Here is an 18,487-nt window from a genome sequence, read left to right as displayed (position 1 = left end):
GCGTGACATTTTTCGCCATTTTATGCGCTGTGTTTTGTGGTACTTCTGCTGTCAAGTAGCTGTTTATGAGATCGTATTTTGTGTTTTGCGGATAAATTACGAGGATTTGATTTGCTAAATCGAAGTTGAAGTTGAAAAAAGTGTTATTCAACATGTCCGTGTATTGTATTGTACAGTGTGGTGCCAGAAAGGACAGAAATCAACCGTATTTGTCACTTCATAGGTTAGTACCCCGTATTCATTGAATAATACAAACAATACTATAGATTTTGATGTTACAACGCAACTGAGCCATGAATTTGTATTAAACCTTTATATATTTTGAGTAATTGTCATACTACAAACCGTATTTTTCTTTGTTTTCCAATATCTTTATTCGTCATAGTCAAATTAGTGTTGCGCCAATAATACTGGCTAAGAATACTAGTTATTATTTTTACGTTAACAGGTTTCCAAGAAATAAAAGCTTGAGAAGACGATGGTTAGAGAGAGGCTGTTGGTGTTTAAATTTATATTTAAATTTCAGCCTAGCTTGCATCATCTCACTACTGGCTAGATAGATAACATATTTGTATCATGTTATCACAACATGTTTATACTATCTATAATTCAACTACATATTATTATGTACTTAATATACTTAGTCTGTAACTATTATATGTCGAAACAATTATGAGTTGTACAAATTTTATATAAATAAATGAATGTTATCTTTCATTTCAGGCCATCTTTCAATCCAAAATTGTCGACTGGATTTACTGAAACAGGTGATATTGGAAAACTAATCCACAGCTGCAACGTCGTCTGTGCTGCCATTGCCCGTACGTCTGTCTCATAAGTCAGTACATGAAAAGGTATTTATCAAATAATTTTATATTTTTAACATGATATAGTATAATTCAACCAGGTACACAATGCACTTAAATCAGATATATTTTAGTACATACATTGGTGCTAATTCCTGTAAATACCATCTAACTTTATTTTAAGTTATATCTGTCATTTTCTTATCCGCCGAGAAGGAAAGGGACGGGTAATCGACAAGCATAAAATTTATGGAACACACGTCAATTTTAAGCACAAATCTAAACCAACCGCCTAAAAATTTTACATCCGTCAATAACCCGACACAGTTAAGTAGACAGCACGTCAAACGGATTGCATACCAGCGACGTACCTTTTGATTCGCCCGGGTTATTCATTCATTTACTCATTCTTCCTAAAATTAAGAGCTGTGAATCATCCGTCCCTTTCCTTTTCGACGGATATGAAAATGACGGCTATAACTTAAAATAAAATTAGGCGGTGTCTGCAGGAATCGGGGCCACTGTTTTAACATTATTATTAAACTTTATTTCAGTCTGTTCAAGAAGACGCGATGAAAAAATTAAAAGATAGCCAATTTGAAGAATATTATGGAAGATCTGCAGAATAAAAATCAAATAAAAAAACTTTGGGAGGCTTTTTTATCACAGAGAGCGATATTGTGAGCGTAATAAGGAAGTTGAGAAAGCAACAAGGAGCTGGTCCTGACGGCATACCCGCTGTCTTTATTTTGAATTGTGTGAAGGCTATTTCACGACCTCTTGCTTTAGTTTTCAACTGTTCGTTGGCGACGGGTACATTTCCCTTATTATGGAAGATAGCAAATGTAATACCGATACCAAAGAGTGGTGATGCTAGGGTTATATCTAATTATAGACCAATTTCCTTGCTTTCACTTTTAGGTAAGGTTTTTGAGTCCATCGTCTGCACAGTTTTATCGGCGCATCTGAGACCACTAATTGTTTCCGAGCAGCACGGTTTCCGCAGTAATATGTCTACGGTATCTAACCTGGTTTGCCATGTTCAGGAACTATCAGAGGCAATTGATAGCGGCTTGCAGGTTGATGCTATCTACACCGATATTAGTAAAGCATTTGACAGAGTGGACCACAATCTGCTAATCGAAAAACTGGATGGTATTGGTATTCATGGTATGTTGCTTTCTTGGTTTCGTTCATATCTGTCCTGTAGATCGCAAAGAGTAGTGGTCGGTGGGCACGAATCGTCAATATTTGCAGCGCCATCAGGTGTGCCGCAAGGTTCACACCTAGGTCCAGCACTTTTCTTAGTTTTTGTTAATGACGTATCGAAAATTATTCATCACTCTAGTGTCTCCTTTTTTGCTGATGACCTTAAAATCTGTAAAATTATTAAAAACGATTGTGATTCGCGGCTATTACAGGAAGATGTTACACGCTTGGCAGTTTGGTCCACTGACAACAGACTACCTTTAAACATTGGGAAATGTAAGCACATAAAGTTCACTAAAAAGGTTCATCCACTGAGCACCTATTACGAAATAGAGGGAACGGTCTTAGAAGAAGTGTGTGAAATTAGGGATTTGGGTGTGGTCTTAGATTCCAAATTAACATTTAATACACATTTAAACAATATAATTAAAAAATCATACCGAATGCTAGGTTTTGTATGGCGCAATTGTAAAAAATTCAGGACCATAAAGCCCTTGATGATTTTGTATACATCCTTGGTGAGAAGCTTGATGGAGTACTGTTCCCCTGTTTGGAGTCCCCACTACAAGTGCCACATCGATAGATTGGAACGAATTCAAAAGAAATTTTTGTTTCTAGTAACGGTACATCAGCGTAAGTTATCTGTGGTTGGATCATATAAAAAAAGGCTCGAGTATTTCAAGTTTACTTCGTTAAGGGATAGGCGCTGGATTGCGGACCAAGTGTTATTGTATAAAATTATACATGGTCATATAATATGTCCACAATTGCTGGCCAAGTTAAGATTCTCGATACCACGATCAAATGCTAGATTACAAAATTTCCGCCCTTTTTTAATCAGGAACTTTAAAACCAATCTTGGATTTTTTAGCGTTGTACCTAGAATGTGTCGTGAACATAATAACTTTTATAAGGAATCCAAAGTCGATTTGCTATCCTGTTCCTTACCTAAATTTAAAAAAATATTAAATAATTTTGTGAATGTTCGTTTGGCCGAGTGATCTTTAACCATTTAAGTTAAGTGTTGTTTTATTCTTTTTAGGATTTATTTCTCTGTTGTTTTTTTTTATTTTTTATGTAGATTGTCGTCCTTTGTAGCGTTAATAAAGTAGCATGTTGTGTTTGCCTATAATTGGACGAGCACTAGTCCAGTATTTGTAAATAGGTTAAGTTATATGTAAAAGTGTTTTTGTCTGTTGGCAAACCTAATAAAAAAATAAAAAATAAAATAAAAATAATAAAGGGCAAAGTGTATTGATGGAAGAATTGGCAGGACCGCAAGACTTTTTGAAAAGGCAGGTAAACAAATTTCAAGGTTTACCTTTGCCAAAGAAGTATTCCCAAGAAATAAGAAAGTTTGCTTTAACTTTACATTTTCTTCCTCCGAAAGCGTATAATAATTATATATGAAAACAAAAAAAAAAATAATAATAAAATAAAAAATAATAATAATAATAATAAATAATAATAATAATATATTAATTATATATTTTATTATTAATAAATGACTATGACTATGCAATGTGACAGGGTATCACAAAGACAATTTCTAAACAAATTGACACTGTTTAGATTTGTATTTATTGTAAATATAATGTAGTTACATAATAAATAATGTGTGAAATTAATACTTACTAATAAACAGATTTACGTTATAATTTATGTTTCATTATACACTCCAGGTGGATTCGAATTGTGCGCAATAAAGAATGTAATCAATGTTATAGAGTTGTTAAGGAAACTACTTAGATAAATCTTGACTAAACCCTTTACAAATACAAATATACTTTATTGCACACAACATACCAAAAAGAACAAGTTTTACACAAAACATACACGAAAAATTTGCGAAAAATACAGTACACCACCTAATTACCCTTTACCTTCCCTTTCTGTTCTCTTATGAATACTTATTATTATAATGCTATACCTATTATTGGTCAGCAAAAATTTAGTATCGATCGCCATCGACTCGCAAAGAAGAAGATGCTATACCTAGTAGGTACGAGTATGGTAATCCTAGTATTGAAACAGCTTGCAGCCCTAGTAAAGGCCGCCATTTTATGCGACGAAGTGGCACGTTTTTTTTGTAGGTATTTCCAGTCCATACTCTTATATGTCTATGGATTGAACAGACCATTCATTCATTTTTTGGCTGGAAACCAAGGTTCTCAGACCTACTGGTTTTACGGGTGTATCTCTTGCCTCCTTTTCGCGAAGGATTAAAAAAAAATCTCAATAGAGTTCCAGTAGCGTCACAAAAAATCTATCTCTGTCTATCGTAAGTAAAATTTCGACTCCTATCTTTTTCTCTAGTAAACGTAACTCTATTCTTGCTACAAGAACATCATGCATTTTGACAATTTATCACAGGAGGGAGTTGTCGTTTAGGACGACTGTAGATTTTTTATTTATTTTCTTTTCGTATAAGTAGGAAAACTAGTAAGAAGTGGTTTCAAAGTGTTCAGAGTAAATTAAAGATTCCGCCTATTTTGATAAAAGCTCCTATCAACCATGTGTTACGTTATAATAACTGGTAGAAGTCTAGTATGGCTCCTGCTGAGTTTGGTTGCATTTATGTTCATTTTGACCGGTATAATGACGCCGAAATGGCTTTTGGCGCAACCAGTAGTATTAAACGAGAATAATAAGACAACCTTTTACATCCCAAGTGTCGGAATTTATAATAGGTAAGTAATATTTTTGTGAAAATTTGAAACTTTTAGGTCCATAAAAGTATTGAAATTGTCCTAACAATGGGTAGGTTTGACCTAATTTACATTCAAAATCAAATTATGAAAAGTTCGGTACCTAACCTTTTATTGTCATAAAAGGCATTTCCTATTAGTTTGTATTATACCTACAGCAAATAAATTCTTATTGTATGATGTAATTTATTCTAAAACTAAAATATTTTTTAATAATAAATAAAATTTATGCTACATCCATACTTATAAAAATAAATACTTCCTGTCTTTGGTGGCTTGCAAGAAATTGATTTAATATGTTTCATGTATGTGTGTGCAATAAAGAATATTTGATTGGATTTGATAAAATCCCAGCTGTAATTTAACTTAAGCCACTGTTGATACCATTTTTTATAATTTAGAAAGTAAAATGCGTAGTCTTAAATTGTTCATTTTAAATTGTATAATTTTAATTTTAAAAATGTAAATAAAATAAAATTATATTTTTTTGTAAAGAATTGTAATAAATAATTGTAATGTTAATACTGTAATTAAATAAATTATCAGGAATATAGAAGAATCATTTTTATAATTATATTTTAAACATAATTATTTATCCAAACTAGAGTTCTTAGTATACAACTTCAACTCTCCATGAAATTCCTCAATAAAATTAGTGCTTGTGTAGGTACATGGTTGCGACCTGCTCCTAGATATAACCTACTTAGTCATACAAGTAAGTAGTATTACAAAAATACATTTATTGTTTAAAAGGAAAACCTAGTTAATTAAATAAATTACCTATTTCCTTACTTAAAATTTAATAAAAACAAATCACTGGGAGACTTTGCAGGCTATGTTCACCGAAATCAATATAGATGGTGTTGTACAGATTTGTATTTGTTTTTTTTTGCAATGGGAAATCGCACTTGATATTAACTCTGAATCACAGCCTTAACCATCCCCCTTAGTATTATTGTTACAATGTCACTTAAACCCTGTATATATTATAGGTATGCCAATATTTTATTTATCTGAGTTATTACTTTCATAATATATACATTTATATATGAGATAGTTTAATGCAGTTTAGTTTAGTTTATGTTATGGGCGATAGGCTGATCCCTTATCACCATAAGGTTTTTCATGTCCAGCTTACGACATCGTATCAACAGTGGCTGCAAGTTGTCTTTGATTACTTGTGGCTCTGCCCACCCCATTAGGGATTACGGGCGTGAGTTTATGTATGTATAGTTTAATGCAGATATCCCAAATAGGTAATACTTTTAATTGTTTTTATTTTAGAATGCACAAACCCGCTACTACTATTATATTGTACAAAATTTTCCTGTACCCAAAGGTTGCCTGGAAGAAATTGCTACATGAGTAATAAGGCCGACTGTTGTGCCTATCTGTATCTTGTGTCCATTGTGCTCAATAAATTATTTTATCTATGTAATGAAATTCATTTGCGTTCCAGATGCATTCGTATGGAAAGAGATCCGAACAACTGTGCATCATTCTCCTTCTACGGTCTGGCTACGGACGCCACGGTCTACCCCACCCCTTGGAAGGCTGCTATGTTCTTCTTATCACTCTGTAAGTATGAATCTATGAATATGAACTATTCATACATTCAAGCATAATATTTCAGATTAGTCAGTAAATTCACTTAATTTTCAATAATAAAATTTACGTCCTTGGAATGTAGGTGATACTAATTTAATGGTAACACACGACGTGGACCTCTGTGGTCCAGTGGTTGAGCGCTGGGCTCACGACCCGGAGGTCCCGGGTTCGATTCCCGGTGGGAACATATAAAAAAAATTACTTTGTGGGCCCTACTTTGGTTACGACATTACTGGCTGATCACCAGATTGACCAAAAGTAAGATGATCCGTGCTTCGTAAGGCACGTTAAGCAGTTGGTCCCAGTTGCTACTTACTGATGTAAGCAAGTAGTTGTTACATGAGCCATGCCAGGGGCTTTGGCGGCTCAATAGTAACCCTGACACCAGGGTTGATGAGGTTGGTACTCCACCTCACAACCTACACGATGGAAGAAGAATGGTAACACACTGGTAACGCTTACCACAAGGGGTAGCCACGGCGGCTTGTCATAGGGTTGAGCATAAGTACCTGGTTTGCTTCGGAAGGCACGTTAAACCGTTGGTCCCGGCTGCATTAGCAGTCGTTAATAACCATCAATCCGCACTGGGCCCGCGTGATGGTTTAAGGCCCGATCTCCCTATCCATCCGTAGGGAAGGCCCGTGCCCCAGCAGTGGGGACGTTAATGGGCTGATGATGATGACCTGGTTTTCCTATACCATGATTTACACCAATGGTTTTAGGTGCAGCGATTCAGTTCGCGACAGTCCTGGGCGGCGTGATGGCGTGTTGTGTGCAGGCTGTCTTCAAGAAGAGCGTCATATCGCTGGCTGGAGCCACGCAGGCTTTGGGAGGTGAGCAGAGCAAATATTCTCAAGCACTCTTGCATATTAACTTCAATAATGTACACATATACTTACACTTAATATTTTTTGCTGATTCCTGTACAGTCATGAGCAATATAATGTACTCACTTTAGGACTCTGTCGCACTAACATATTTGTCATTTAGTGAGACTTACAGTTCAATTTGTCAAAAAAGTTAATGTGACATGGTACCAAAGTGTATACATATTAATGCTCGTGACCGTACACACCATATAATTTTTATTTTAAGTTACATCTGTAATTTTCTTATATTGAGTGATAGAGTGAGAAACAGTGTGATAAGACAGAGATGTGGTGTAAAAGACGATATAGTGACTAGGATTGAGAAGGGAATGTTAGGTTGGTTTGGACACGTAGAGCGGATGAAGGATAATAGAATTGCAAAAGCGGTATATAAAGCGAAAGTTGATGGTAGGGCTGGCAGAGGAAGACCGAGGACTTACGATGACTAAATTGCAGATGTCCTTAGAAAAGGTTCAATACGATCTACTCTGAACCGGCGTGCGTGTATGAAGCGATTGATGAATGTGGAGGAAGCAAGAGAAGTGTGTCAGCATCGAAGCAAATGGAATTCTATAGTAACTGCTTACCCCGGTGGGAAATAGGCGTGAGTTTATGTATGTATGTAATTTTCTTATCCGCCGAGAAGGAAAGGGACGGGTAATCGATAGGCATAAACTTATGGAACACACGTCAATTTTAGAAAAAATATAAAGTGGCCAATAAACCAACAAAATTAAGTTAACAGTTTGCTTATATAGTCGCCAGGGTTATTAATTTATTTTATAATTAACAGTTGTCAATCTCCCTTTCCTTTCCTTTTTGGTGGATAAAAAACTGACGGGAATAACTTAAAATAAAATTAGGTGTCTGCAGGAATCGGGGCCAATGGTAATTTATACACATACATACATAAACTCACGCTTATTTCCCACCGGGGTAAGCAACGACTATGGAATTTCATTTGCTAATTTATGTTTATGTTAATTTATTTTTGCCGAATATTTGTTTTTTTTTCTTACTCCCTTTCTCCCCCTGCAGGTCTATTCGGCGTGCTAGGGTTGCTCCTGTACCCGTGGGGGTGGGGATCTCAGCGTGTCAAGCGAATGTGTGGCGAGTACTCTGAGCCTTACATACCCGGAGACTGTTCTATAGGTAATATAACATTTCACTCATTCATTCATTCATTCATTCGATCGTTCGTTCGTCCATTCGTTTATTCATTCATTTATTTATTTATTTATCGACAGGCATACAATTTATGGAACATACGTCAATTTTATACAGAAATTTAAAAACCCTCCCAAAGTTACATATTGGCCAATAACGCGACAGAATTCACGTGTGCTGTCAACATACACACGCGCGTTCCTAACGGGGTGGGCAGGGCCACAAGCAATCGAAGACAACTCTCAGCCTCTGTTGAAGAAATCCCAAGATGGATATGATAAACCTTATGGTGATAAGTGATCACCATCGCACAAAATAACTGTCCATCATGCCAGAAAGGACAATCCCTCTGTCAGGTTTAACTAAATAGGTGGGGGTTGAAACTAATGAAGGGGAGGTAAACTAATAGGACTGGGGGGTTAACTAATGGGGGGAGGGGTAAATTAATAAAGGGGGTGTGAAGAGATTTAAACTAATAAAACATTGTTATTATTAAACATTTTTGAGGTTTACGCGGTTTTTATTATAATAAAAAAACATAATACCGGGTTCTTACCGCGTCCTTATCAGGGTTATGAGACTTCCGATATTTCAACACTGTTGCAAGTGCCAAGATCGCGGGACGACTTAAATATCGGGATGATGAGAGTTTTTATGATGATAAACCCGCGTAAACCTCAAACAATGTTTAATAATAACAATGTTTTATTAGTTTGAAAACCCCCTACATCACCCTTTATTAGTTTACCCCTCCCCCCTATTAGTTACCCCCCACCCCCATTAGTTAACTCCCCCAGTGTTAAATCCCCATTAGTTAACCTCCCCCCAGTCCAGTTTTAGTTATTGTTATTATTTTCGATTCCAGGCTGGGCCCTATTCGTGACGGCGACGGGCGTGGCGCTGGTGTTCCTCGCCAGTGCGCTCTCGAAGACAGCGGACAAGGCAGCCAACTCGGACAAGGTGCAGTTCCAGATGGACGAAGGAAAACAGCTCATATGTCTTGCTTGATTGTGGCGGTTGACTGTAAGGTCGCATTTATAGCTATAGGAGAGGCGATTCGTTCGAAATAATGGAATTTTGTTGACATAAAATACAACATACATAAACAGCCTATATACTGTAAGTCTCCGAATAATGCATCAGAGACAGTTTTTGGATGTTCAGTCATGAGCCATATCATGTACCCACTTTAGAACCATGTCGCACTATCATATTTGACATTTAATGAGACTTACGATTTAAATTGTCAAAAATGTTAAAGTGACATGGTTGCAAAGTGTATACATATTAGTACTCGTGACCGTTCAACTCTACCGGGGTAAATTATATTCCATGTTAGAAGGTTTTATAATAATAAACATAAATGGCGAATGGTTGGTTGGTTGTATGTATTGTACACCTCTCCTACCCTTTTGGGGCTATAGGCGTGATGCTATGTTTATATAAATTTCATTTCTTCGAACGAATCTGCTTTTTTACCTTTAGAGTTCCAAAATTATTATTCGATCATAACCCTGTGACTTCCCCAATGTATTTTTTATATTTTTATACTCGCGAGGCTATTGCCATAGATTCTCATTAAAAATTAAAAAATAAACATGACAATAATTTCATCACATCATACATACATAATATAGGTACTGCCATGGTATAAGAAAACCAACCGAGTCTACATGACAATAAAAATTTATTGAGCACTCTGATCAATAAACGATACGAATGCTATCTACGTAGATGGACGTCAAACGGCTATTGGTCGAAGGCCTCGATATAATTCGCGCCGGCGCAGTTACCGTGCCTACAGGTATGCTCAAAAGTGACAGCTAACATTTCAAGGTTAGCCCAGCTGACGTCATCCCACTCTGCGTTGCCATTTCGTAAAAAATAAATTACCGACGACCAATATTTTTTTAATTTTTATATTCACTTTGCAAGGAAATTTTGAACTTTTAGTAAAAGATTTACTTTTTATAATATATATATGTGACAAGTAATAGTAATTAAATACATGAGTCAGTAATTCACTTATTGTCAATAATAAAATTTACGTCCTTGGAATGTTGGAGATACCATTTAATGGTAACACCTACGTCATCAACGGGCTAGCAATGGCGGCTTGTCATAGGATTGAGCATACCAGCGGGCTTAGCACCGTAAGCACGCGACTCTTTCTCGCCGCGACAGACATCATCTGTCTCTTTCTGTGCAGTACTGTGAGAGAGTGACGGGTGACGTAAGTTGAATTACTATTACTTGTCAGATATATAAAAAGTAAATCTTTCACTTCTTCTTTTTCTTTTTTTTCTTTTTCTTATACCATGGGTACTGCAAGGGACATGGATTCGGGACGTGGTCGTTATCTGAAATAACGCAGTATCCTATACAGGGTGTTAGTGACGTCATAACGAAAATTTTGAGGGATGATTCAGACTATGATTCTGAGTTGATATCAAGTGGAATTTTCCTTCGCAAAAAGGAACTGAAAATGATAAAAAAAAACACTATAATGTCATGATTTTACCGACAGGAAATTCCACTGATCAACTCAGAATAATCTGAATCATCCCCCTCAGTACGCGTTACAATGTCACTAAAACCGTCAAACGTCATTTTAGGGTTTCGAACCTCAAAAGGAGAAATGGAACCCTTATAGGATAATTTCGTTGTCGGTCTGTATGTCTGTCAAGACCCTTTTTTTGGAAAAGCGCATAGGTATCAAGTTGATATTTACATCTAATACCTATATCTTCGGTCCCTTGAAGCTGTAAAAAAATCAAGTTTCTAAATCGTCGCAATCCTGTAAAGAAAGGCTTGTAATACGAGAATACGCCATATTGACGATTATAAACCATAGACTGAAATTGACTTCCAGTTAAAAAAGAAAAAAGTGCACTTAGTCATAGGTCATAGACAAGTCAAAGAAATTTTTATACTTTTTAATACTCAATTAGGTTAGGCATATATAATTATGTTTTACTTTAATATTTAAACCTTTTATATGAATTTACTGTTAGCAGAAATTATTACAAATGGTCACAAGTGTAATTATAAGTCATATTCAAATTATATTACAAAGAGAAAATTCATTCATTAACTAACAAAAAAAGGACTCGGACGGGATTTGTACCCGCAGCTCTTGTTAAAGTGCTCGCGTGTTAACCATTACACCGCCGGGTCCTTATCCTGAATCCTGACGCTCGGGACCGTCAGGGGGATTAAAAAAACCACATTGAAGCAATTCATCTAAAAAATAAGCAACTTTGTTGTTGAAACTGCGCGCTTTATATGTGCAAATGTCGAAAAGCAATATTTCATTCTTTTTGTGATGAAATGCTTTAATGTGGCCTTTTTAAGCCCAACGGACGCTCATCCACGCTTGTCAAGAATCAAGCTTCAAGTCGCGTCCAAGTCAAACGTTTATAGTTAATTTTCTCTTTGTGTGTTTTCCTAGGGACGGGTGTGTGCTATAAATATATAAAATTAAATAAAAGCAAAACTTTAAAAAAATTATTAGTCCTAAAACTTGGCACAGGCTGCCATCTGTTCGGCCATGTGGTGAACTTCACCCGAGGCAATTTTACAATAACTCACGTCTACAAAATGTAGTAAATAGCATAAGGAATAATACTATAGAACGGCAACTCTCCGCTCCCCACCAGCGGCTGAGCTACGCTTGCCTCACCCCCTCGGTCTTACTTTAGTCTTCAATCGTATGGCGTCAGACGTCACACACACAGATGCGCGTGTACGATACCGTCAATGTGTAGTGTCTGTGTAAAACGAGGCGTTTTGTATGTAGTGTCCGGGGTGTGGTAAATAGGGATAGATAACCATAATTATGAATAAATAATATTATTTTATAAGTAAATTGAGAATCTATTATAACGAATCTCATTTATTGTGCGTTCAGGGGTCGTCCATTAAGCACAAGCGCAAGTTGTTTGCGAGTGTCACGTGGTTATTGGAGAATCCCTAAATAAATAAAAAAGATATAGAAATATAGTGCACTGCCATGAAAATCCAAAATTGCTATAAAGCTTAGCTTATTTATAAGTAAAAAAAATTACAGAAAATGAAAAACGACGGTAGCGAAAAACAGTATTATTTTGTAGGAATTAAATATTACGGAACCTTTACCTATTACACAAAAATAGTGTCTTAATAACGGACTTTATAAAATTACTTTTATTTATTTGTCAAAACACGAAATTACTATGGAACTTGTATGAAAAAGCAACCTGTGACGTCATAGAAAAAAAAAGACAAATTGTCGCAGTTATTATTACATTTTTCTTTATAAAATTCATTAATAAGTTAAATAGAAAAAATAAATTGTTTTTTGTCATCTTTATCATCATCATCAATTTAAGAGCCACGCTCTTGTCGGTGCAGCATTTCTGTAAAATACTCTCCATGCTACTTTTTTAGGGAAAAATAGGGCAGTGGTTTCCCTCTTGCCTTCCGCCCCGCAGTACTCTGTCTGACGCGAGTGGGATGGCGCCCAGAGTAGTCTATTACAAAGCCATACTAGGACTCCTGTCCTCTGCCATCTTCATCTCCTCTGTCATCTTTATATCCGTCTTTATTTAGTAATCAGAATTCCATAACTTATCTTTGACCTCGGAAACTACTCAATTACGTAACAGAGTTATGAGAAATTAGGTATTATCACGTTGGAGATAACTCCTACATACAAATCAGCGCCATCTGTATTTCTACTAGCGAATGTAGCCGTGAAGTCCTTCATTGGCCTTTTACTTTACGATTGGGCACATTTTTAAAACACGTTTCATCATCATCAATTTAAGAGCCACGCTCTTGTCGGTGCAGCATTTTCCATGCTACTTTTTTAGGGAAAAATAGGGCAGTGGTTTCCCTCTTGCCTTCCGCCCCGCAGTACTCTGTCTGACGCGATTGGGATGGCGCCCAGAGTAGTCTATTACAAAGCGATACTAGGACTCTTGTCCTCCGCCTCTGAATAGTACTGACAGTAATAATTGTACTGCTGCCCTCACGAAAAACACGTTTACAATGATTAATATATTTACAGTATTATCAATGTCTTATGTTCATATTTGGGTTGTATATTAAATATTATCGAAGTTTTCTTCTTTTTTAAATTAATATTGTACGCACAATGGTAATTATTACCTAATGCAGTTTTAATGAATATTTCGACTGAGATTTAGTCACAATTTTATAATAATAAATTGGTGTTTAAATATAAAATATTATAGATGTAAGTATATTATATTATTATGATACAAATATTTTATATTCATTGTGAAATAGTTATAAGAATTGTCTATATTTTTACAAATATAATATTTGGACTGAATTTGTTGTTTTTATTTGCAATTTCAATGATGATGAACTGCTAAAACCATTTTTATTTTTTCTATTATAACCGTAAAGAAAGGGCCAAGTCAAAAACTTTTTTAGCTTTCATAAATGCTAACAATTAAAATGAAAATGTATGAGATTGACGTATAAAGCGAAATCACTCACATAACATAACAAATGCTTTATTGCACACACAGGAAATACAAAACAAAAGAGAAATAGAAAGAGTACAATAGGCTGCCAAGTAGCAATCACTTCCAGGCAACCTTTGAGTATAGGAGATATTTAATATTATACATAGAATACAGCGGAATAGTGCACACGTGACATTTCGGCCTACACAATTACATACCTATTATAGGTACTTTCTAGAAATCAAATCCCCTGGTAGTTGGGTTCCGAATACATCCCGCTTAGGGACGGTACTGAAAAGTATCGGCGTCCGAAGGACGTAATTTTTAAGTAAAACTCAGTTTACAACCACAAATCAATTATTTATTTATTTATTAAGGTAATCTATTCCGACGCGCACAGCTGATCCGATAGAATGTGCGAGACGATGACGGCTGGCCGAGTGAGTGAATGATCGGTGGCCCCGCGCTCCGCACCTCCGCCCGCTCTCGCCTTTGCCGCCTTCCCTCCGAAAGCAGCGATTAACATCGGCCATCCTACAAGTGAATACCACCGGTATTCACAAAACAAACATTAGTCATAAGCAGATAGTTTCATGTACATCGATCACATTAATTGGCTCAACCTCACGGATATTGAATCTCACCAACACAACTCTCTCTCTAACAGGTCTATAATCAACTCAACTCTCTCTCTAACAAATCTATAATTAGCTTAACTCTCTAACAGATCTATAAGGTCTTGCGTGTCCACGATATCACCATCACTATCAGAGTCAGTATTATAATTGACAGAGCTCTTGTAAGGCCGCAGTGCTTCAGCCGCAACAATAGCAACAAAATTGCGATACCCTTTCATACCCTTTACACTTCGAATCTTATAGCGATCATTCGGAAGCACCTGAGTGACCTTGTAAGGGCCTGCATATATCTTATCTATTTTGCGATTAATACCGGTATCTGAATTAGTAAACGCATTGTTCCATAACACCAACTCGTCTTTCTTATATCTTTTCGCTTCTTTTCGACCTTGGTTGCACTTTCTTTCCATATATTCTTGTTTTTTCCTAATATTCCTACTTGCCCTTGTACGTTTTTCATTACAATCAATGTCAGTGTCGTTAGCACTTGACAATCCAGGCACTAGTGTTTTCTTTCGAGCAAACATAAGTTCGTATGGGCTAAATTTGGTGGTATCATTAACTGTTTGATTAATACCCATTACTATTTCAGGTACATTTTTATCCCAAGTGCTCGACTCTTGAGTACTAGTCCGTATTGCATCCAGTAGCGTCCGGTTTAGGCGCTCTACTTGGCCATTGGCTCGTGGCATTGCAATTGCATTCAGGGTATGATGAATCTTGTGGCTAACGCAGAATTCCTTGAAATACCTGCTTGTAAAGGATGTACCCCTATCTGAAATTATTCTTTCCGGATATCCCAACACAGCAAAAGCCTCTCTCAACGCCGCTACAGTTTCTGTTGATCGCAGTGATTTTGTCAATTTAACCACAACAAACTTTGTGAACGAATCTATTATAGCAAGCACATATTGATTACCTCTTGTAGATTTGGGAAAGGGCCCCATGTGGTCAATGTGCACTGGCCTGTCAGGCTTGGTTATGGGGTATATCTTACCAGATGCCTTTCCATAATGTCCCTTTTTATACAAACAGTCTAAACATGCAGTGACATATTTTTTAATAAATCTCGTCATCCGAGGAAACCAATATTCATCCTTTATAGCTTTATCACACCGCTTTAATCCTATATGCCCAACATCATCATGAAACATTTTCATAATCCGCCAACGAGCTGATTTGGGTACAGCCAGACGTTCGCCATTCAGAGTAATACGATAAATTCTTTCATTCCGGATACAGTAGTTGTTATTCACATCATTGCTTGGTTTACCACTTTTTAATTCATTGTACACAAGAAGTAGTTTTTCGTCTTGCATTTGAGCAGCCAAAAACCAATCGTCAACATTATCTATGTTTAATATTTCACGGACTGGATTTCGACTCAGAGCGTCGACGTGTTTCATATTGGTGCCAGGCCTGTATACTACTTCTATATCATAATCCTGGATTTGGAGCCACCAGCGGGCAATTCTAGGCACCAAATCTTTTTTCGTAAAAGTGCTTCTAACTGCTGAACAGTCAGTAACAACCTTGACATGAACACCAGTCACATATATTTTGAAGCCCTTAAGTGACTCAACCACAGCCAGCGTCTCCAGTTCGTAGCTGTGATAAACCATCTCCTCTTTAGTGGTCACTCTGCTAAAGTATATGACTGGCTTCAAATCACCGTTTGGTTGTTTTTGTAAAAGAATGCCTGCAATTCCGGACTTACAGGCATCCGTATGTATCTCTGTTTCATAGTCCCGGTTGTATAGAGCTAAAACAGGTTTACTTACAAGTATGGATTTCAGTTTGGAGAAAGCATCCTGTTGTTCATCGCCCCAATCCCATTTAGCATTTTTCTTGGTCAACTCTGTAAGGGGCCTCGCTATAAGCGCAAAATTTCGAACAAATTTCCGGAAATAGGAGCATAAGCCTATGAATTGACGAATTTGGTGCACGTTGGTAGGAACAGGGAAATTGTTAACAGCATCTAGCTTCCGGTCACCTGGCCGAACCCCCTCAGATGTCACCACGTGACCCAAATAGTCAATTTCGGACTTTAAAAATGCACATTTACTCAAATTTAATTTAAGACCAGACTTCTGGAATAGTTGCAGCACCTTTTCCAGGATGATCAAACCGTTTTCAACGTTGGTAGATGGTAATAGTAAGTCATCCATAAACGTCAGTACCTCCTCATAACGTAAGGCCCCAAGTAGTTTATAAATTGTCCGTTGAAAAACAGCTGGAGCATTAGCCAGGCCGAAAGGAACTCGTGTATATTCCCATTGCCCATCTGGAGTGATAAACGACGTCAATTTTGTGGATTCTGTTGATAACGGAATTTGATGGTATCCTTGTGCTAAATCTAAACTTGTGTAGAGACATTTTCCTGCTAATTTGTTCAGTTGGTCGTCGATATGAGGCAATGGAAATCTATCTTTTATTGTAATCGCGTTAAGAGCTCGATAGTCGACGCATAGTCGACTATCGCCATTTTTTTTCTTAACTAAGATTACTGGTGAGGCATAATTCAATTGCGATTCTTTCACTATACCGACATCCAGTAAATCCTGTACTTTCTCTCTGACTATAGCTAACTCTTTTGCTGCTAATCGATATGGTTTATGAAAAACAGGTGTCGTCGTTGTCAAGTCAATCTTCATTTCTGATAGATTTGTCACACCTAAATCTTTTGTATTTTCTGCAAAACAATCTTTATACTTGAGCAAAAGTTCGAACAGACGGCACTGTTCATCTTCCGAAAGGGAGCCTACGTTGATCTCAGATAGATACATGTCTGCTACTCTACAAGAGCGTAAATAGTCTAGATTACGCGTTGCGGTAATACAGTTCACGCAATTGTTACTGTCTTCCTGCATTTCGCACCTCAAATATGTGACATCTGACCGCTGTGAAAGAAAAGAAACACCATATGCCAGTCAATATTGCCTCAAAATAAAAAGAAACGCAAATAAACTCTTTTCAATCCACAAGGTTCAGCCAATTAGGTAGAAAGGTATCCCTAAAAATAATCATACGCAAACAATACCAAATAATAGTATCAGTATAGCAAATATAAGTATTACAAACTATAGAACAATTAAATGACTCATTCAATTAATCAATAATAATACCAGAACCGGCAGAATTCAAACAAGCAGATATTTTTCCTTAAATACATACATAAGGACAAGCCAGTGTATACAAGAAAGTCAGACATCATGCGGAATGGAGTCCACAGACAGGTAAGTATCAGAACAGACCGGAGTCTACAGACAGGTAAGTATCAGAACAGATCGGAGTCCACAGACAGGTAAATATCTGAATGGATCGGAGTCCACAGACAGATAAATATAAGAACGGACCGGAGTCCACAGACAGATGATTATCAGAACGGACCGAGGTCCACAGACAGATTAATTAATATGTACAAACTTACGCACCTTACTATTACTGGCCAGAAGCTCGTCGGTGTTATCAGAAGCCTTATGAACTGCATCGCACAGAATGGCGCGAGTAATCAAGTCGCCTTGATTTCAGTTGAGTTGTCCATCACCCATGTTGTATATTTTCAAATATCCCTTTTCTCCAGTGAGTAGCGTCGCAGGTACAGCGAAAAACTTATTGTCCATGTCATAAATCCTGGGAGTGGTGCAAACATCACGATCCTTAATATTTCCCACTACAGCTACTTCCACAAATCTGGACTCTTTTGGTGGTATGAGTATATCTTCGCAAGTAGTCACTTTAAACTTGGTATCTGTTTCATCATCATTGATAATCATCATCAGATCGTTTCCTCTTCTGAGTTTTGCTGAATTTTGAGTTGTTATCAGTGAAACTCCTTCGGCATTGATTACAAGTTGTCCTACAAGAATATCCACATCCGAAGGAAGCTTTAAATGGGTTATAACTGCAGTCGTATCAAACTTTAGATCATCAACTTCTAGACACAGTTTGGTTTGTCCCAAAGCTGGTATAGTATCACCGGTAAAACCTTTGAGTACTGCAGTT

The 18,487-nt window shown here is 36.8% G+C and overlaps 1 protein-coding gene and 1 long non-coding RNA gene across 4 annotated transcripts in view; both read left to right on the top strand.

The window, feature by feature from the left end:
- The first annotated feature begins 37 nt into the window (after window positions 1-37).
- On the top strand, window positions 38-1,444 carry LOC126378579 (uncharacterized). The gene is made up of 3 exons (XR_007568103.1): window positions 38-223; window positions 724-854; window positions 1,361-1,444. It is a non-coding gene; the product is annotated as an uncharacterized LOC126378579 (long non-coding RNA).
- A 2,916-nt stretch (window positions 1,445-4,360) lies between these two features.
- Window positions 4,361-18,487, top strand: part of LOC126378516 (LHFPL tetraspan subfamily member 2 protein) — a 492,824-nt gene continuing 478,697 nt past the window's right edge. For 2 of the 3 annotated variants that reach the window (XR_007568087.1, XR_007568086.1), the window contains exons 1-5: window positions 4,361-4,705; window positions 6,183-6,301; window positions 7,054-7,164; window positions 8,239-8,352; window positions 9,233-10,171. Coding sequence is in view for 1 of the 3 variants with exons in the window: in XM_050026926.1 (XP_049882883.1) it covers window positions 4,530-4,705; window positions 6,183-6,301; window positions 7,054-7,164; window positions 8,239-8,352; window positions 9,233-9,375 (663 nt within the window). In the remaining 2 variants the exon portion in view is untranslated. Of the gene's footprint in view, window positions 4,706-6,182; window positions 6,302-7,053; window positions 7,165-8,238; window positions 8,353-9,232; window positions 11,829-18,487 lie in introns of those variants that run through there. The other variant, XM_050026926.1, reaches the window with a different exon arrangement.

This window comes from Pectinophora gossypiella, chromosome 26 (assembly GCF_024362695.1).
Source record: "Pectinophora gossypiella chromosome 26, ilPecGoss1.1, whole genome shotgun sequence".
Classification (NCBI taxonomy): Eukaryota; Metazoa; Arthropoda; class Insecta; order Lepidoptera; family Gelechiidae; genus Pectinophora; species Pectinophora gossypiella.
This window is presented reverse-complemented; position numbering and strand designations above follow the sequence as displayed.